Raw genomic sequence first — 21,458 nt, 5'->3', positions numbered from 1 at the left:
CCATCTTGGAACTACTTTTTATTCAACGCACAACGTAGTACACTATACACATATTCATACGCATGGCGTGACCAATACGTAGAGTAGGCATGCACATTATCCGGATATAATATACAACATATCCTCCCTTCCATTTTAGAAAGTAAAATTATTTGGTACAAAAGAATTACTTGACCAATGTCACTTTACCAATGTCCAAATTGAATACAAAGTTCAAAAGTGTTGTACTTTTAACAGTAAGATATAGTGCTGATAAGATCACTAGTAATTAGATATAATAAGCATGTTTAACTCTCAACAATGATAAACAATTTAACTTGAAGTCAGAACAATAGAAAACAATTCAAAAAGTAAACAGTTCTTTTAACTACAGAACCTTTGGTCCTGATAATCACACAGGGATTATTATGCCCTTTTTTTGCACGTGTGATTACACTATCACTAAACACTAAACAGTTCATTAAACACAATAACAGTTACTATTCACAGTCTCAGACAACCTTATAGGTCTAGTCTCTTTGGTGCTCGCCGCTCCCTTGTCGGATACCTGGGTGCCTGCTGAGGCTTCGTCTCCAAGGGTTCCCTGTTAGTAACACGCGCCTTTACTGGGGTTGGGTCCACAGTACTAGTAGTTTCCGTATTCTTAGCAGAGATCTGTGTTGGACTCTCTACACTCATGGGTACACTAGTAGTAGTACTCTGTGTCACGATCGGGTAATCCATGCGAGACATTTCTTCACGACATTGTACCGAGGTAGATCGCATTTGATCGACATGTCGACGCCATATTGATCCTTCTACGGTCTCCACTTTATATGAGAGCGGGCCCAGTTGAGAATGGATTGTGGCACGGACCCATGGTAGATTTCCACGGTAGTCCTGGACCATGACTGTTTGTCCTGTAGTGAAGTTTCGGACTTCACTTCCTGTATGTTTGGAAAGTTTCATCTTTTCCTGGTTCCTTTCCACACGCTGTGTCATATCCGGCTTAAGTATGTCCAGTCGGGTACGAAGATTTCTACCAAGCAAGAGTTTGGCAGGGGTCTCACCTGTAGTGGTATGTGGAGTATTTCTGTAGAGACACAGAAACGTGCTAAGTCGTTGGTGTAAGGGTTTTCCTTCCTTCCTCATAGCGTTTTTGAAGCTTTGCACAAATCGTTCGGCAAGTCCGTTGGTACGGGGATGATAAGGTGAAGAGGTAATGTGTTTGATACCATTTCCCTGTAGGAAATCTTTAAACTCTTCAGAAACAAACTGAGGTCCATTATCAGTCACCAACTGTTTTGGTAAACCGTATCGTGCAAAGGTGTTCCGTAAGACATCAATAGTGTGACTAGATGTTGTAGAGGCCATTCTGACAACTTCTGGCCATTTCGAATGAGCATCAACCAGTATTAAGTACATATGTCCTTTAAAAGGTCCGGCAAAATCTGCATGTAACCGTTCCCATGGTGATGATGGGAAGTCCCAGGGATGTACTGGTGCTGTTTTTGGTTTCGCTAAGTGATGCTGGCACTCGGAGCACGTAGCACACTGGTTTTCGATATCAGAGTCAATGCCAGGCCACCAAACATAAGATCTGGCTAATGATTTAGTCCGCACAATTCCTGCATGCCCCTCAAGGACCTTGTCACGAAGTGAGGGGGGTATAACGACTCTATTGCCAAACATAAGGCAACCTTGGTGTGAGGTAAGTTCTTGTTGTCTGTTTTTGTAAGGTTTGAATGACTCACTTTTGGGTAACGATTGACCTTGATTTACCAAGTCTAGTACCTGAGATAAGATAGGATGACGGCTGGTATCTCGACGAATCTGTGTTTCAGAGACGGGTAGTTTCTCAACTTGTGTTGTATAGAAGATTGCGTCAGGGTCTGGAGGTTCCTCTTTTTGTGACGTCAGTGGTAGACGAGAAAGTGCGTCGGCGTTGCCATGGTCATGTGTGTTTCGATATATAATCTCGTAATTATGTCCAGCTAAGTAAATAGCGTATCTTTGGAGACGTGACGCGGTCATTGTTGGTACGGATTTTTCAGGGTGAAATATTCTTACTAGAGGTTTATGGTCAGTGATGAGTGTAAAGTGTCGACCATAGAGGTAGGTGTGGAATTTCTGCACACTCCAAAAGATTCCTAATGCCTCTTTATCAATCTGAGAATACGCACGTTCACTTTTTGACAGTGACCTTGATGCAAAGGCGATCGGACGTTCGGACCCATTCTTGAATACATGTGATAAGACACATCCAAGGCCATAAGGTGAAGCGTCGCTTGCCAGACGGACAGGCAAGTCAGGGTCATAATGACAAAGTACTTCATCTAACACGATAAGTTCCTTAACCTTAGTGAAAGCTTCCTCACACTGTTCTGACCATTTCCATCCATCAGCGTCGTTTCCAAGGAGATTGTTCAATGGGGCAATGATGGTTGCTAGGTTAGGTATGAACCGGTGGTAGTAGTTAACAAGTCCAAGAAACGACCTAACTTGTGATACGTTCTCAGGTCGTGGAGCATCTACCACAGCTTTCACTTTGTCCGCAGATTTGTGTAGTCCCTTTTCATCTATCTCATGACCACAGTAGTTAATTTTGTCTTGGAAGAATTGGCACTTCTCCAGATTAGCACGTAACCCGTGTTTCGATAATCTTTCCAGCACAGTATTTAAGTTCTGTAAATGTTCACTATCATTTCTCCCTGTGATGATCATGTCGTCCAGGATACAGTTTGTGTATGGAATGTCTTGGAGTAACTGGTCCATAGCTCTTTGCCAGATTGCGGGTGCAGAGGCTATTCCGAATGGCAATCTGTTGTATCGGAATAGTCCCTTGTGAGTATTTATTGTGAGTAATTCACTGGTAGTGTTGTCAACTTCCATTTGTAAGTAGGCCTGTGTTAAGTCTATTTTTGTAAACTTCTTTCCACCAGATAAAGATGCGAATATATCTTCTATCCTGGGGAGAGGGTACTGTTCAATGTTCATAACAGGGTTTAGTGTCACTTTGTAATCCCCACAGACCCTGATCCGACCACTTGACTTTACTACTGGTACAATTGGGGTTGCCCAATCTGAAAACTCGATAGGGGAGATAATCCCTTCGTTTTGAAGACGTTCAAGTTCCTCCTCTACTTTTGGTTTCAACGCATATGGTACTTGTCTTGCCTTGACAAATTTTGGGTGTGTGTTGTCGACAAGTGATAGTTTAGCCACAGTACCTTTCAGTTTCCCTATTCCTTCAGAAAATATTTCCGAATAGTTTTTTAGCATGGACTTCAACTGAGTATTGGTGTCCAAAGTAGGATTAGACTTGACCCAGTTAATCTTGACCTCGTGCCAATCCAGTTTGAGTTGTTTCAACCAGTCACGTCCAAATAATGTAGGGCCATTTTGTGCCACAGCATAAACATCCAGTTGTTTTGTCTGATCATGTAGGTTAACATTAAACTTGACAGTACCAAGCGGTCTGATCTGTTCTCCAGAGTAGGTTTTGAGTCTCACATTTGTATCCTTCAGGCTGTATGCTGAGAAATGTTCATCTAGTTTTGATTTCGGAATGATTGTAACAGCTGATCCCGTGTCTAGCTCCATGGCAACTGATTTACCATTAAGGGTAGGGCTAATGATGATAGGTTCCACTGATTTAGTGTTGACACTGTTCACACAAAAACTTGTGATATGATATATTGGATCAAGGTCATCATAAGTTTCCTCTAATTGTACACACTTAACACCCTTTTCTTTGTCGCGTTTCTTTTTCAGACAAACCGACTCGATGTGACCCTTTTTGGAGCAGTAAAAGCATGTGCTGTCTCTGTGTGCACAATTCGTTCCTTGATGATCCCTTCCACATCTAAAACACTTTCCCTTGAATTTATTGTACTTGATTTGTGTTGGTTGTGCTGGCTAGGGTTGGAGGAGTTACTTCCCCTTCTCTTATGTTTACTGTTTGCACTGCGGTAATTTGATACTTTGTTTACACTTTCCGTGCGACCTCTCTGACCTTGTAGTTCAACAGCATCGCGGCCGGCTGTCTCCATTGCCACCGCTGTTTTTAGGGCTTTATCCAATGTCAAATCCGTTTCAGCTAATAAGCGGCGCTGAATGTTCTCTTTGTTTATACCACACACGAAGCGATCACGTAAGGTAGTGTCTAGGGTATCCCCAAAATTACAATGAATAGACAGTTTCCTGAGCTCGGCAATATAGTCCATAACACTCTCGCCCGAGTTTTGTTCCCGTTTATGGAACCGGAATCTTTCAACTATTTCGGATGGTTTGGGGTTGAGGTGATTACTTAGTAGCGTGACGATTTCAGCATACGTTTTGTCTTTGGGTTTTTTAGTAGACCATATGTTTTCGCACCCAGGAGGCTGACCAACGAGGCTACCTTCACTTCATCTTTCACGCCGTTCGCTATGAAATATTGTTCGACCCTCTCAATGTACGATTCCCACGGTTCTGTGGTATCATCGTATGGATCTACCTTACCTATGGCAGTTGTTGCCATGTTGTGTACTGTGCCAGTCAGTTCCACGATCCTCGTCGCCAGTTGTTATGTTTGTTAACAGGTTAATGTTCAGGGATCACACTAGCACATGGTTAACCATCTTGGAACTACTTTTTATTCAACGCACAACGTAGTACACTATACACATATTCATACGCATGGCGTGACCAATACGTAGAGTAGGCATGCACATTATCCGGATATAATATACAACATATTCCTCCTGCTGGATTGAACCACAGGCTTCACAATATTATCAATAGGTATTTCTAATTCAAAGTCTTTAAGTTTACCGAGTCCTGTAAACAACTTTGAGTACTTTCCTTTCAAGTTTTCAACCTGACTGATAGCAACAGAATTTTCCTCAGGCCCTAGCCTCAATACGCCAAGTTCTAAAGCTAAAGTCATGCTCAAGAGTGACTTCCCTTTTTCCTTTAAAACAAAGAATTCTGCTTCAGTCTGTTTACTTGTTGATCCTGTACAGAGTTTTACATCTGCTGTGAAACTACCCATTATAGTGAGAGGCTGCGTACTCCCATATGCATACAGTTTTCTAGTTTGGTTCTTGTTCTGATTTCTCTCACTTTTCCTTGTTTCTTCATTTCCCATCTGTCTCTGCTAATAATATTTACAATTGCTCCAGAATCAATGAGAAAAACTAGTAAACCCTCCTACCTGTAGTTCCACTGAAGTACTGGTAGGTTGCTTGTTCTCCTGAATTCCAAACAAGTATTCATTGTCTGTATCACTTTCAGTTTCAACTTGTTTCACACGGAAGTTAGTTACCTCCCTTCTTCCGTTTATGGTCCTTATGTTGGCTTACTACTTTCGTTTTGCAGCACTTTTCAAAATGCCCTATTTTCTAACACTTTCGGCATTTGCGTTCCTTAGCGGGACATTTTGGATCACTCTTGATATGTCCTGTATAACCACAAGCATAACATTGGTTGCTATAACCTGGTTTCGGTTTCGCTTTCACTTTGTTGATATCCCCTCGGTCATGTCCTCCGGGGGACCCCATTTCCATCAAACTAGCAGCCTTTTGTGCCATTTCATATGTCTGTGCTATTTCTCTGACTTGAACTAATGTTATATTGCGTGTCTCCAAAAATTTCCTCCTTAACCGAGATGAACTACATTTCTCGATCACGTGGTCCCTTATCATTTCATCAGTACAAACACGATCCCCGAAATCACAGAATGCTGCCTTTTCAAGTAATCGAGTAACAAATATGTCTACAGTTTCTGTTGGTTCCTGTGACATTGCCGTAAATTGCGAACTTTCAAATGAAATGCAAATTCAGAAATTCTATATAAAACTGTAGCATTGACAATATTTCTTTTAAAAAGCAGATATTCTAAAATATAAATATGAATTTAGGTTGATAGGCAAAACAGCCCAAAGACAAATATATAGACCATTTTATTTTTCCAGAGAGGTCATAGCGCCCACCATCAAACTACTGTCTTATCTTTAAGAGAAGGGTTTTTGACTTCATTCCCTTTGTATTTTCTTATTTATTTTTTTTCAAAATGATATTAATCTTTAAATTCCAATAAGAAGATGTTTGAAATTTTATGAAGATTGTTTAAGTACTTTTGTCTTCTGACTTCTCTGAAAGTGGACTGTGCCAAATGATACCCTAGGGGGAACCTGTCTGTGAAATTTCATGAAGACTCCTTTAATACTTGTTGATATTTAGTGATAACAAAAATTGGTAAAGGGCGGACAGACTATATATATTGACGAAAGGAGGATGGACGGACCAAGGGGGCAGGGTGATTTGTAGTTTTGAGTGGCAACCCATAATTTGCACGAACCACTCTATAAACCACATTTAAGTCAGAACTTGAATGTGGTTTTAGATTTGCCAGCGGGTTTGAACATCCAAAGCAGTAAATTAATTTATCTACAGAGTACAATATACCATGTGGTCTGACCAGTATGCGTCCAGCACACCTGTTTGTATGTTGGCAACATTAGAAAAAACAAAAATTAAATTTTGTGTCAGATTTTGTTGTTGATTCTTGAATTAACTGATTACAGTGGAAAATGGTAAGCATGTATTCTAGGAACTGCGTATTAGATTGGTTTAAGTCTTTATTGAAATCTCCAGTTATCACAATATCTTGTGTTGTATCTAAAAAGGGAGAAAAGTTGTTCTTGAGTGCTGTATACAACACATGTGAAGGGCATGATGGTTTCTTATATAGAGCAACAAACTGAACTAATTTTGATGAGCACCTAACAGACACTTTGGAGTACTCAAATTCTTTAGTTGTACATGCATGGAAACTTTCAATTTGATGAGAATTTTTTACATACACAACAATACCATGATGAGGTCTCAAATAGGAGGTTTGATGGGCATCAGTGCGAATAATTTTGTATCTGTCAAGTGAAAACTGTTCATCAAAATCTCTTGAAGAAAGACGTGATTCTACAATACCAATGACATCAGAGGAATGAACATTTGGATCAGATCTAATGTCTTCAAAATATTTATTAAGAGACCTAGCGTTGTTGAACAGAAATTTGCTTTAATAGTGTAGATTGGTTCAATTCATCGGCTTTTAAGCGTTGCATTTGCTTTGCAGCAACACCAATTTCTGGACCAATGTCATAGTCTCTATCGTCGTAAGAATCTGGATCAAAATGAATGAATTCTTCAGATGGTTCACACCCAGGATCTGCATCTTAAGCCTCAATATGCTCTGTATTTGGAGCGATATTATCAAAGTCTTCGATATCCATTTCAACTTGCAGTTGCGCGTTTTCAAGTTCTTCAATACCGTGTTGATATTGTTTTTGCTTTACTCGAATGTTTGCCAAAATGTCATTTTCTTCATTTCTCCATGGGAGGAACAGCAGAATTTTTTCTCTGTAACAGCATGTGTCAAACTTTTAAAATCTCTACAGGTCATTCGGGCAGTTAACCAAATATTTCTACAGGTCCGAAATAAATTTTACAGGTCCGAAAATTTAGTTCTTTTGGAGTGCTACAATTTTCAGATTTTCTATTGTGCAAATTTCGACTATCATCTGTTTAGGCCCTTTATTTTGGTCTCTTGCTCCAAACCGACTTTGCAGATTTTGCCTTTGTTTAAATCGGGTTGGCTCTGGACAGTGTCCCATGAAAATGGTCTGCCACAATCCCAACTTCCTCTTCACCAAAGTCTGTAAAATAGAAAAATCTGAACTGTTGTGATGTAAATATATAGTTTGTGCAGAAATGTAGTTTATGCGAATCTATACACATAGGGAAAACACATCCACACCTCCGGTTCCATCTTTTTATTCTCTCCCCTTTTTTTTATCTCCGTGCCCCGGAGAGTTACAAACAAAATTGTAAGTGCTACATTGTATGTGAATTATCTCCCCTCACCCAATGACACTGCATCTGCGCTACACCCATTTATAGGTAATTACACAACATCCCCCCCACGCAAAGTAAAATTGAGAAACAATTTTATCATGGGTGTACGGAGATACAATGACATTGGATGTAAAGGTGAAAAGGACTCGCTATACAATTTTACAAACATTACAATATTATAAATGGTAAATATACTTGTATGGAATGGAGTAAAATATAGCATTCTGAACAGGATGACCTTTTGACACAAGCTAGTGTAAATACTGCTACCATAACTGGGTATAAGACATAATTCGTCAGACCTGAACACTCGGAGAATCCCACTCTCAAAAATTGTATGCAAAAGCATTGTATAGGAAAATTTGAGCATTTACAAAAAGGTACGGTCAAAATGACAATCAAGTATACTCTATACCCTGGTGTAGTCTTAAGAAATTACCGATCACACAACTATAATTGATTATACTCAAGCATCCATAAATGGCAATATTGATCTAGACATAATTCAGCAAAACTTATGAACAAGAAAAAGGTATATAGTGTCATTCATAACTCATATCAAGGACTATCAGCATATAATATTCGAAATTGAAAATCCATTTAAAATAAGATGCGATATACTACCTGTATATGAAAATATATCAAAAACATATGACATGCATATGGCTACAATTAGGCGCAAAATCCATCTGGCATCATCAACTGCAATAATTCATAATTCAATATTAGCAATGTACCAAAAAGAGGCAAAAGAGTAAGTGATTCATAGTCCATTAATACTGAGGTTGTAAAGAGAACAATTTAATCCTACGAATTAATTCGGACATGGGCAATAATTGTATAATTTGTATCATAAAACAAAAAAATGAAAAAAAATGCAATATTCCTGTATTATTTGATGTACGACTATACAGTATATATACAATGGGCAAAATATTAGGCATTGAGAATCTCTGTGTCAATGTAATCAAAACCATAAAACATGTAAAAAACTCGCGCATAAGACACAAATTTGCAAATTGGTAGCATGATAATCATTGAGCGCATGGGAAAAATTGCATCTTAAAGGAACATCTTCCATCGACTAGGTTAAGATAATAAAACCATAAAAGTTGCATATGTGAAGCATCATCCATTAAAAAAAAACGACTAGAAATATAAGGTCAAACACATAATACAACATATGCATAAAAATGTTTACAAAATACCCACAGTTCACTATACAACCTGACACAAGCTTTCAATACCTATACAACTGGGGGAGGTTTGCGTCTTACAAGACGTTTAGCAGCAGCATCTAAGCGTCTGAACGGAATCCAGAGCGCATTTTGAGCGGGCTCACCAACAAGGTGAACAAGATAGTTCGTGTTTGTGCCATCTTGCCGTTGAGCTAACACACGCTTTATTTTATGTACACCACCATCACTCAACATATCAGACGAGAAGAGAGTGTCAGGGTTAAAGTGTTCATCATCACGGAACCGAAGGGGTTTATTAATTTGTCGTTTAGGTCGAACCAACAGAGATAATGTTGTATGATGCGATGATGCGGAAAAGTTATCAGCACTTAAAGAATCGACTTCAGTCGTACAATCAAACACATCGGAAGGGAGGTCGGTGTTCAAAGCTGAGCCTGGTGAATCAACCTCAGTAGGTGCATCAAATGCGTCAATATCAGTGGAAACATCAAAACGTGGGTCCTGAGTAGGTGCGCGAACAGAAGTAATGGCTTCATCGATGAAAAAGTTTGTTGGGTTAGGAGCCCGAATGTAAGCCATTTTGAGGCGGTCCACGTGTACAGGTTTAGACATAACCTTTCCTGAATCTTTGTCCTTCAGGGATATCATATGAGAACTAAGGACCTGGTGAACGACATAAGGCCCGGACGCCTTTGGTTGTAGTTTGTGACCTTGGCCCGTAGGTATTGTCTGAAGATATACATAGTCACCAGCTGTAAGATCCAATGGGCGCGAATCACGATTAACACGGTCCGTCATTTTCTCACGTGACTTATTGACATTGTCAAGCATTTCAGAACGAATGAGTGACAGCCGTTTTGCTCTTTGACGAATAAAATCATGACAGGTAGCAGGCAGACGTCCAAAGTCGGTATTAGAAACATTGCCAAGAGGAAATTTTGGTCGTTGTCCATACAGAGCTTCAAACGGGGAGTAACCTGTACCACTGTTTACGGAGTTGTTCATTGCAAACACAATTGCAGGTAATATGTCCTCCCAAGTCTTACCTTGGCTAATGTATGGTGTTATCCGCTCAGCTAAGGTGCGGTGAGCACGCTCGCATGATCCCAGACAATGATGCACAAAGGCGGGAGTAAAGAACTGAGCGACTGATAGTAGACGACATACCTCTGCAGTACATTTCGACATAAACTCAGTGCCCTGATCACTAAGAAGCGAGTCACATACTCCAAATTGTTGAAATAGTTCAAAAAGACACTGAGATACCGTAATCACGTCCTTGCTGGGAATAGGTAATACAAATAAATACCGCGTATACAAGTCAATTGCAGTGAAAATGTATGAATTACCCTTGGAAGAAGTTGGCAGTGGTCCATATAAGTCAATTTGCCACACTTCAAATGGAGCAGAAGGCGTTTTGAAAGCAGTGATTGTTGATTTGGTAGGTAGCTTCGTCATTTTACGGGTTTGACACTCGTGACAAGATCGAACATAATCACCGACTATACACGACATCTTGGGGAAATAGTAGTGCATTCTCAAGGTATCATAGGTATGCTGAATACCGCCATGCCCACCCATAGGAGAGTCATGATAAAGATGTAGCATAGTTCGTATCATGGGTTGTGGCAATGCAAGTTGGTAGTGTTCCATGAGCTGAGAGCGTTTCGATTTAGCAATCCGAGAATGAAATAGGAGGTTATCAACAAGGATGAAGTCAGAAGATTTCAGTAAAATCACTCGCGCTTGTTTCTGCGATGTAGGTAAAGCACCATTGGAAAGATATCTATATAAGTCACGATAATGTTCATCAACCTTCTGTAAATCAATGATATCTTGCCTTGAGAAATTTGTTGTATTAAAAACCTCAAGATTCCGTATTTGGTCAATCTGCGGGTCAGATTCTGTTTGTACATCAATACTGTCCGTTAATATTTCTAGATCTGACTCGTCGTCTTTGTCGGACATCTCCCGATCATCCAACGTTGTATGTTGTATGTCCTGTGTCAGATTCATCTGATTTTCCAATGCTGGTGGTAGTGGAATATGAATGTCGGAACAAAGTGGCGATAACAGTTGATGGGATTGAAGTACCTGCTCATCACTGATGTCTGAAGAATCTAAGTCTACAGAGTTCAAGATTTCAATGTCATCATCCACTCCAATGGAAGAATCACACAGAACATTGTTATGGTCTGAAACGGTTTCTGTAGGGACTATCCCGATATCGGACTGTGGTTTGGAGACTTGACTTTGTTGAGGTTTTGAAGCAACAGTACTTCCATGAGACATGCGTTTGTGGTAGATATGTCGTGAATGTCCAATACGTTTTTGATCAACGGCGTCATCTGTGTCAGCATCATAGCCGTCATCAACATCATCGAAGACTGGCATTGGTTGACGTAAAGCAACATGTTGCACTTTCTTAGAGTTAATGTTCAAACACTGTTCATTACTATCAACAATGACAACATCATGTTTCGCCGACGGAACATCAGTATCAGTATGTTGACACTTTAACAAATCTCTGATGTCTTGTCCATTAGGCAGATTGATGACACATTGCGGTTCATTAACATATGGGAAATGCGGATCATCCTCATTTGGGCTGGAGAAATGTTCATTTTCATTTGAACGACATCGACTGAGGGCGTCCTCTACGACCATATTTGCGGCAGGTTTGTAGTCCCAATCAAAGCTGAACTGCTGTAGGATAGCCAACCATCTTTCATATATGGCACCATGAAATTGTTTCTGGTAAAGTGGTCGGAGTGCCTGGTGGTCACATTCGATGATAAAATGGCGTCCCCGCAAATAATCTGCACAGTCAAGAACACTGGTCACTACACCCAACAGTTCTAATTTTGTAGGTCCATATGACTGTTGGCCTTTATTTAACGACTTCGATCCAAACCGTATGATTTTGTGGATGCTAGGTTCTGCATGCGTTTTATCAACCTCCTTTTCCATAGTATCTGTGGGGTGAAGCTGGTATAGCATATATCCGATTCCTTTGGAAGATGTGTCCACTCCTAGATGAAATGGCAGGTCATAGCGTGGAAACGCGAGTATATCGGAGTCGGAGAGGAGAAGTTTCAATTTTACAAATGCGGCATCCTGTTCACATGTCCATATGAATTTCTGGTCCTTTTTCAGTAACCGTAGCAACGGCTGAGCCTCTGCAGCATAATTGGGTATATATTTGCGAAACCAGTTCATTAGACCAAGAAAACGTTTCAACTCAGTAAGATTACTTGGTTTAGGCATATCCTGTACCGCTTTAATCCGATCAGGTGGAGGGCGAATACCATCCTTTGAAATGATGTGACCCAAGTATAGGCAGGATGATTTGGCAAATGAACACTTTTTGGGGCCCAACTTTAAACCGGCAGCATGAAACCTCGAAAATACATCGTGTAGATCAGCGAGATGTTGGCTAAACGTTTCTGAAAATACCAAAACATCATCCAAGTAACACAACACTGCACGAAAGGTAAGGCCATGCAAGACTTTGTCCATTAGTAACTGGAATGTATTCGGCGCTGTTGATAGGCCCATAGGCATCCGCTGAAATTGATATGTCCCGAAACATGTGTTAAAAGCAGTATAGCGTCGCGACTCGGGAGCAATGCCCATCTGGAAAAATCCAGACGACAAGTCAATTGAAGTGATAAAGTTTGGTACACGTTCACTAAATGACTCTGTCAATTCTTGTAGATTGGGAATAGTATAGTGGAATGGACGTGTCTGTGAATTTAAATGTCTGAAATCACAGCAGAAACGATATTGGGCCAAGCTCTTTTCCCGCGAGTTATCCTGGAGTTTATCCAGGTCTTTACAGCGTTTAGTCACTAGCACAATGGGACTGGTGATAATAAGATCATCCATTTCAGAAACTGGAGTTATGATGCCCTGTGATAGGAGTTCATCTAACTGATGACGCAAAACCTGACGTTTATCCGGAGAAAGTCTGTATGGTTTCTGGTTTTTAGCTACAGGGTCCGGTTTTAACAAAATCTTGTGCTGAACAAGATCCGTATAACCAAGTGACGGATTATCTGGGGTAACAAAAATGTCAGCATGTTTATGTAAAAGTTCAAACAATTGTGACCTTTCCTGTTCCGATAGGGTATCAGAAACATCAAAATAAGAACTAAATCTTTCATTATCAACAGAGTTACTTGCTCTTGGTTTATCTACAGAATGAGTAGGACTTGATGTAGATAAATGGTTACATGAAAACATTTCAGGGCTATTCTGAAAAAATCTAGTACTCGGCAAACTACACTTCTCATTATGTACATAAATCTTATTTACACTATCTAAAACATTCCTATGTGCTGTGCAGAAATTTGATTGCAAAGGTAAATCATCAACAGCACAATTACATTTCTCAAATAAGTCAACATTTGTACAAGGTTTGGCAGCTTGAATATTTTCCTTAGAAACACATTTATCAAAAACAGGTGAATCAAAAATGTGACACTTGGCAACATGACAACATTTGACATCATTTGTAGTATCACTTTGACAACATTTGGCATCAAGACAAGTGTTGACAACATGAGAACATTTGGCATCATTTGTACATTTGACATCACTTTTGCCATGATGTTGACAACATGACATATTCACTGATTGGGTAAATGGGCTATGCTGGGCAACATTAGAGATACCAGTGGTGGCATCACTTGAACTGGGCATACCAACATCAAATGTAGACTGAGCAACATGTTGGCAACATTTATCATCAGTAAAATTGGTATTTACAGGGGACATCAAATGATTGGATGAACTAGGTACACTGACATCAGATAAAGACTTGGTAACAACATGACAACATCTAGCAACATCAGCGGTCAAGTCTACATTAGTGTCAGCGGAACTAGTACTAGCATCTGTTGGTAACATAGCATCATGTACATGGGCAACATTTTGGCAAAATTTGGCATCAGTAAGTAATGAATCTACACTGGAGTTAGTAGGCCCAGATTTAGCATGACCTTTGTCTGGAAATGTATCTGGAGCATGAACATTGAAATTGTGGTCATTCAATATAACATCTTTGTTGAAATTTAAAACTTGAAATCGCCCCAAAACCTTGCCTCTAGGCACTGTTACTGATTTACCTGTGGGATTTAGTAGTTGTACAGGTATCATACACTTTTTATTGACATTTACAACACTCTTAGCCATAAGTAAACCACTTTTGTGTAGTTTTGTATTACCCTGACATACACCCTGGACACCATATAAAGTATTTGGAACAGAAGCCCATAATTGACATTCACTGTTGGGTGAAATCACACATCTTTTCGAACACACTATATCAGCTCTGTCTGACAAGTAAGTGTAATTACCAAAATCTAGGGTAATATTATAGGTAGCCAGATAACTAACTCCCAACAGTAAAGGGTGGGAGCTTTCCTGAATGACAAAAACTTCAATACTATGGTTACCATGGGGAGTTTTCATGTAAACTTTTGCTTTACCATAGACGTGGATTGTTTGGTTATTTGCTAAAACAATGTTGGTACAACTATCAACACAAAGTGATGATTTACAATGGGCAGGAATTGAGTCATACATGTAATGGGACATGACATTTATCTGACTACCCGTATCAATCAAAGCAGCAACATCTAAGTTACCAAATTTGACAGGCATGTACAAGAAATGCGAGTTCATATCTGATTTTGTGGCACCATCAGACTTAAAGTCAGTGTTTGTGTCAGAGTCAGTTTCTAGTGTGGTGGCATCATATGTGGAAATTGAGGTGGTCTGGGGAATTGGTATGGCACTGGAGGTACATGGCCCGGAGAGTTGTGCCGTGAGTTCCTCGCCGGGGCTTGGTAGTTTAACTGTCCACACATTAACGCGGTATGGCCATCCTGACAACATAGTTGGCAGATTACATCAGGTGATGGAATACCTTGTCCATTCCATAAACACTCGAATTGCTTATGTCCCTTACCTCCACACCGATGACATGTTATGAAACCAGCACGGTTATAAGGGCTTGTTCTGTCTGGTGCGCGCTCGCGTACACGTGACGTGGTAATATCAGGGGAACGCCCATATCGTTCATGTGTCTCTAAGTTAACTAGATGTGTATTTGCCATCTTGTCTACGACTGTATTAAGTTTCTCAACAATAGAGTTCAAGTCAGCATTGGTACTAGTAGTTGACACAGGGGCTACATGCGACACACTGGTTGGAGTACCACCGGTGTTACTAGACACAGGTATCAGATGTGACACACTAGCATCCCCAGAACGAAAACCATATAAGCTACCCATCTGTGCAGCTGTCAATGCAGAGTGACTGTCCATCGGCTGACCGGCACTTACAAAAAACTGCAACTTTTCCGGCAGTGCAGAAATAAACTTGGACAATATTTCGACATCAGATTTGCCCACCCGTTGGCCCCTTTCAATAAGTCGGGCGTAAAAATCCTCAAGTGGCTCGTGGGGCGAAAGTGTCATGTTCACAAAATTTTGCACTTCTAGAAGTAGGGCCGGACTTGAAGCAGAGAGTTTTGTGTATTCATCTTGGAAGGCCTGCTGTACAACTTCCCACTTTTGGTCATGTAATTTGTTTGTATTAAACCAGGTCTGAGCCGGTCCATGCAGTAAGAGATGGAATAATGGCACACGTTTATCGTCTATCTGGTTGTCGGGGTCTCCAGCCAAAGAGTACAAATTGACATAAGACTGAAACTCCTGCATAAACTTCGCAGCATTCTCATAGGCTAAGCCTGAAAATTTCCGGCACTTAGATATGTCCATGGTGAAAGGTTTGTGGTTATTAGAACTAATACGACACACAGAAGTATGTTTCTTAGTGTAAGCAGCAAAACGTTTATTACAGGCTGTATCAGTAGTTACTCTGGGCGTAAATGTTTTTACTGAAGACTCACGACGTGGAAAAAATAAATATTCATCAGCACAATTTATGTTCGAACGTATAAGATCAGACGGCGGAGAATCACCAAAATCTGATGCCTGCAGACAATGAGTTTTCAAAAATGTGTCCGATAATATACCATTATTACATTCGACATCGGATCGTCCAAGATTTACACCTGTAGTTAAGTCGGTATCATCAGCAGAATCAGTAAGTTCATATTCCGACAAACTGTACAAAACTGTTGAACTTAAATCGTCGGTGTTGAACGAATCCATTTAGAAGCGTCATTATAAAACATCAGATATTCACACGTATCAAAACAGGGAAATGTTCAATAATTAGTTCCGTATGTGATTAAAATATTGATTGGAAACTGTTGTGTGGTTGAGCTGATAAAATCGGTCCTCACCTGCTAAAGTTCATATCATTGTTATATCGAAGAGAAGGCATTGTAAAAAAGAAACAGTTCAGTCAAGGCGTGCGTTTCCCGCGAAAAAGTCACGTGGATGACCGATGAAAAATGTGGCATTGTCAATAAACATCAAAATAGCACCTGGAACCGAAGATAGACTTGTGATGAGGTACCGGAAACGAAGATCGATTCTCCACCATGTGATGTAAATATATAGTTTGTGCAGAAATGTAGTTTATGCGAATCTATACACATAGGGAAAACACATCCACACCTCCGGTTCCATCTTTTTATTCTCTCTCCTTTTTTTTTTATCTCCGTGCCCCGGAGAGTTACAAACAAAATTGTAAGTGCTACATTGTATGTGAATTATCTCCCCTCACCCAATGACACTGCATCTGCGCTACACCCATTTATAGGTAATTACACAACATTACGCTTATACTCAACTCCCTCAGGAGAAGCAAGAGTACACTGATTTCCAACTTTCCTTTGGAGTTTAAACGGAGTTGGGTTGAATGGAGAACTTAGCTTATTGTTCCTCGACTGTTTAACTAACACCTGATCTCCTTCAACTAGATCTGATTCTTTTGCACCACGTTTTTCATCAATGTAAAGTTTGTTTTTGACTTTTGCAAACCAGTCTCTATCACGAACTCCTTCTTCGATGGTTTCATTCCGATGAACATCAAGTTGAGGTACTTTATTCCTCAATTTACGCCCAAACATTAACTCTGCTGGAGAAACACCTGTTACAGCATGGGGCGTGCCCCTGTATGCCAAAAGATAAGTTCTCAAATCTTTCTTCCAGTCACCTGATTCAGCATGAGCAATACGTATTCGTTTCATGATAGATCTGTTCTGTCGTTCCACCTCTCCATTTGCTGCTGGGTGGAGCGGAGTAACACGTCTGTGATGAATTCCATTATCACATAGAAATTCCTCGAACAAGGCCGACACAAACTGAGGACCGTTATCTGATGTAATCGATACCGGAAGTCCATAACGTGCAAACATGTTCTCAAGTGCATCAATCATCCTTTCACTAGATATATCCTTTGTAATGTCCACTTCATAATATCTGCTGTAATAGTCTATTACAACAAACACGTAGTGTCCTGACGGTAAAGGTCCTAGCAGGTCTATCGAGAGATCCTGCCATGGTCCTGATGGCATAGGGGTCGGCGATATGGGCTCGGGCCGTGGCAATGAACTTACCACTTGACAGCCATGACATGACTTGACATAAGCCTCTACGTCCTTATCTAAAGTTGGCCACCACACTTTAGTTCGTAGCTGTTGCTTTGTAGCGACAATACCAAGGTGTCCCTGGTGAGCTAATTTAATACATTCTGTTCGTAACACTGCTGGAATAACCAATCGTGTTCCACGTAACAGCAGGTACCCTATCTGGGACAGTTCATCTTTTACCGCATAATACTTTACACATTCCTTTTCCCACTGGTCTGCAGATAAAGCCTTTCTCACCAGTGTTAGCTCGGGATCAGACTTGGATTTTTCCTCCACCTCACGAGTTGTCATTGCTTTTGGAGTGCTTCTCTCTGCCACAGCTCTGACATAATGCTCTGTTTCTGTTTGTAGATCTGTTACACCACTGTGTTTCCTTTTCACAAGTCGCGACAATGCGTCAGCAATGTTCTGTTTACCAGGTTGATACCTAATACGAAAATTGTAGGGCATCAGTCTCATAACCCACCGTTCAATACGCGCGTTAGGTTTGGATTTTGGACCATACAGTATTTCCAATGGTTTGTGGTCTGTCACCAGCTCAAAATCAATGCCATACAGGTATATGTGGAACTTTCCACATGCCCAAACCACTGCTAAGGCCTCCTTTTCTGTGGTTGAGTACCTTCTTTCAACATCAGTCAGTGTACGACTAGCATAGCTGATAACTTTGGTCTCGCCTTCAGATTCCTGAACGAGTACAGCCCCTAAACCTACATCACTCGCGTCAGTCACAAGTTGTGTTTTTGTTGCGTCTAATCGGAAATGTCCCAATGTATCTGCGTTCACAAGGCTTTCCTTTAATGCTCGAAAACAATCCTCCTGTTCCTGTCCCCACAAAAACTTTACACTGGACTTGGTAAGTCGTCTCAAGGGTTCAGACAATGTAGCCAAGTTTGGAATATAGCGAGCACTAAAGTTGACAATGCCTAAAAAGCTTCTCACCTCAGATGCACTTTGTGGCCTCTGAGCCTCAATAATGGCCATTGAACGATCGGATGTCGGCGCGATTCCATTTTTTGACAATACATGACCCATAAATGTGATCTTGTCCATTCCCCACTCGCATTTCTCCTTGTTCAGAGTTAAGTTCTTTTCCTGCAGTCTACACAATGCTTTCTCTAGCCTTTGATCATGTTCATGTTTATCCCTGCATGAACCACAATATCATCGGATATATTCTGAACCCCTTCACAATCATGAAATGTCTGTGATATGATTTGTTGATATACTTCTCTGGTGCTGAACTGATACCAAACATCAGCCGCTTATACCTGTATAATCCTTGATGCGTCACAAATGTAGTTATCTCCCTTGATGAATCTTCTAATTCTATCTGGTGATATCCATACTTCATATCTAATTTGCTGAACACTGTACTCCCATTCATATTGTACAGTATCTCGTCCACAGTGGGTATTGGGTGTCTCTCACGGACTATAGCTTGATTAGCCTGTCTCATATCCACACATATCCTGATATCGCCATTAGGTTTTGGGACAACTATTACCGGGCTAACCCACGGGGTTGGGTCATTCACCTTCTCGATAATGTCCTGATCCTCAAGTTCATCAAGTTTAGCACCGACTTTCTCTCGTAGACTGTAAGGAATCCTATACATAGGTTGTGCCACCGGTTTTACAGATGGATCAATATGAAGCTTCAATTTGAAGTCATTCAGCTTCCCAATTCCTCCAAAACATGACTTGTACTTATCCAATATATCATCATGGACTGAGTAGACTCCAATTTTCAGCACTCCGAGATCTACTGCCGTAGCCCTCCCTAATAAAGCCGAACCTGTGCCATCAAGTACATAAAAGGCAGCCTCAATTTCATCATCACTTCCGTCAACAGACACCGTAGTAATAAATTTGCCAAGTAACGATAAAGGTTTATCTGCTCCATATGAATACAGCCGTTTGTCAGTTTTCTCTGAACGACACACAATCTTTCTTTTCTTTAAGTCCTCCCATGTAGGCTTGTCAATGATATTGACTGTCGCTCCACTATCCACAACCATATCAACTTTGTGACCACCAACCATGAACGAAAGTCTGTCTGCATCTGTGTGTTGTACACTAAATGCATACTCTGCCTCTGACTCTACACAGTTCACTTTACCTTTGACCTTTGACAATGTTGACCTCTCTGCCTTTAGACAACGTGGTTCCTTTGTTTTACAGCATGCACGAAAATGCCCCATCTTACCACACTTATTGCACTTTTTGTTTTTCGCTGGACAGCCTGAATCTTTCGCGAAATGACCTTCACGTCCACATCGAAAACATAAAGCCTTTGTGCTACTACTTGTTGACCGTTTTGTGTCCTTTTGTTTCACAAAGTTTATCTGATTGACTGAGCTTAGAGGAGACTCCATTTTCTTAGCCTGGACATCTGCCATTTCCATTGTAGCCGCGATTGTGCGTAATTGATCAAGTGTCAATTCCTTCCCCTTTTCCAGACATTTGGTTCTAAGTTTATGAGATTTACATTTTTCTATTATTTGATCCCTTATTTGTTCCTCAATGTTCCCAAATTCACAAAGAACTGCTTGTCTTCTGAGTCTGGTGATGAATTGTTCGATAGACTCGTCTTCCTGACACATTGACCGAAATACATACCGTTCGTATGGCACGTTTATTTTTGTTTCAAAATGTTTACTCAGTGTGGCTACCGCTACAGCATACTCATCACCTCCCTCCGCCTCTGTTAGCGTGAAATAGATGTCTTGAACTGGTACCCCTGCACAGTGTAGTAATAACGCTTTCAACTGTTTCTTGTCTGTTACACCCTTGCCAGTGGCAAATAAATCGAAACTACGAAGCCATCGCTTCCATTCCTGCTGTAAATGACCTGGGTCACCATTTGCGTTGAACGGCTCAATACCATTCAGGTCGATCGAAGACATTTTCACAAATGACAGTTCGTATTTCTTACATACACCAGTTCTTGATACATTTACTAACGTATTCGCAATATCCTCGTCGCCAGATTGTCGTGTCGAATTGAATCAGAGCCCGAATTGAATCATAACACACAAAACTGGTCTCGTTCAATGGCCGCCTGTTTTAATAATAATGCCCGGATGTTTCACAAGAACGATAACTCCACACATAAGACAATCAGAGTTATTTCCCATTACTCTACATCTAAACACTACAATTATGAAATTACAGAAAATATGACAAGAAATAGACATTGAACTGAGACTGTACATAGAATTTAACTACATATCGTCGGCTGGCTGACAAAACCTCGTAAGTCCATTTTTGTGGAAAACAGCTTTTTCACATAGCGCCAATTTACAAATTAAAATGCACCTCCTGACAAAATATTGTAATGCAGCACCAATGAAATTTTGAGATATAACCATGTGTTCAAAAATTGTACTTGCATTGGTCCAAATGAAAGTCGTGACAAGATCTCGTATGTCACATCTCCATTGAATTAACGTGTGATGAGAAGGTCTAACTTGTTCATCGGAGCCGAGGACCATTTGACGATATTCTGTGAGTAATTTTTTGCATTTGACTGCATTAATGAGCTGTATAGTAAACAAGAAATATTTCAATTTATTTATTTTTCTTTTTTTAAAACGAGACGTATAACTTTAGTAAGTTTATTTTCACATACGATATTTTAGACCTCTTTCTTGGGGTGTATGTCACATACGATAATTTGATGCATTTTACTTCTGTCTTTAAAACTGCATTTTTACTGCCTAGTTTCTAAACAGCGATTGGGTTCTTTTACTCCATATATCCACTTAAGACAATTTGGATCTATCACCACCCTCAGTTTTCCCATAT

General features: G+C 40.3%; 5 protein-coding genes across 5 annotated transcripts; all 5 read right to left on the bottom strand.

Moving 5' to 3' along the window:
• Nucleotides 1–501: 501 nt before the first annotated feature.
• Nucleotides 502–3,582, bottom strand: LOC132564790 (uncharacterized protein K02A2.6-like). Its single transcript, XM_060229415.1, has one exon. The coding sequence runs from the start codon at nt 3,580–3,582 to the stop codon at nt 502–504; it is 3,081 nt and encodes a 1,026-aa protein (XP_060085398.1).
• Nucleotides 3,583–4,693: 1,111 nt separating this feature from the next.
• Nucleotides 4,694–5,110, bottom strand: LOC132564789 (uncharacterized). Its single transcript, XM_060229414.1, has one exon. It carries the CDS (start codon nt 5,108–5,110, stop codon nt 4,694–4,696), a length of 417 nt encoding a protein of 138 aa, XP_060085397.1.
• Nucleotides 5,111–5,363: 253 nt separating this feature from the next.
• On the bottom strand, nt 5,364–5,765 carry LOC132564788 (uncharacterized). The gene has a single exon (XM_060229413.1). The coding sequence runs from the start codon at nt 5,763–5,765 to the stop codon at nt 5,364–5,366; it is 402 nt and encodes a 133-aa protein (XP_060085396.1).
• A 3,360-nt stretch (nt 5,766–9,125) lies between these two features.
• LOC132564787 (uncharacterized) lies at nt 9,126–16,261 on the bottom strand. The gene is made up of 2 exons (XM_060229412.1): nt 15,052–16,261; nt 9,126–14,968 (listed from the first exon to the last, which is right to left on the bottom strand). Exons 1-2 carry the CDS (start codon nt 16,259–16,261, stop codon nt 9,126–9,128), a joined length of 7,053 nt encoding a protein of 2,350 aa, XP_060085395.1.
• Nucleotides 16,262–16,821: 560 nt separating this feature from the next.
• LOC132564786 (uncharacterized protein K02A2.6-like) lies at nt 16,822–20,557 on the bottom strand. Its single transcript, XM_060229411.1, has 2 exons — nt 18,921–20,557; nt 16,822–18,796 (listed from the first exon to the last, which is right to left on the bottom strand). The coding sequence occupies exons 1-2, from the start codon at nt 20,555–20,557 to the stop codon at nt 16,822–16,824; spliced, it is 3,612 nt and encodes a 1,203-aa protein (XP_060085394.1).
• Between the last annotated feature and the right edge of the window lie 901 nt (nt 20,558–21,458).

This window comes from Ylistrum balloti, unplaced genomic scaffold (genome assembly GCF_031769215.1).
Source record: "Ylistrum balloti isolate Yb309-2 unplaced genomic scaffold, AGI_CSIRO_Ybal_v1 Utg372748, whole genome shotgun sequence".
In the NCBI taxonomy this organism is placed as follows: domain Eukaryota; kingdom Metazoa; phylum Mollusca; class Bivalvia; order Pectinida; family Pectinidae; genus Ylistrum; species Ylistrum balloti.
This window is presented reverse-complemented; position numbering and strand designations above follow the sequence as displayed.

What these genes read in the sequence shown, in the direction of transcription:
- LOC132564790 (XM_060229415.1), bottom strand. Translation starts at nt 3,582, where the DNA reads ATGGAGCTAGACACGGGATCAGCTGTTACAATCATTCCGAAATCAAAA.
- LOC132564789 (XM_060229414.1), bottom strand. Translation starts at nt 5,110, where the DNA reads ATGGGAAATGAAGAAACAAGGAAAAGTGAGAGAAATCAGAACAAGAAC.
- LOC132564788 (XM_060229413.1), bottom strand. Translation starts at nt 5,765, where the DNA reads ATGTCACAGGAACCAACAGAAACTGTAGACATATTTGTTACTCGATTA.
- LOC132564787 (XM_060229412.1), bottom strand. Translation starts at nt 16,261, where the DNA reads ATGGATTCGTTCAACACCGACGATTTAAGTTCAACAGTTTTGTACAGT. An exon ending in AACATGTCATCGGTGTGGAG is followed by an intron (nt 14,969 to 15,051) that starts GTAAGGGACATA and finishes CTATGTTGTCAG; the next exon opens with GATGGCCATACCGCGTTAAT.
- LOC132564786 (XM_060229411.1), bottom strand. Translation starts at nt 20,557, where the DNA reads ATGTCTTCGATCGACCTGAATGGTATTGAGCCGTTCAACGCAAATGGT. An exon ending in ACGCATCAAGGATTATACAG is followed by an intron (nt 18,797 to 18,920) that starts GTATAAGCGGCT and finishes TGGTTCATGCAG; the next exon opens with GGATAAACATGAACATGATC.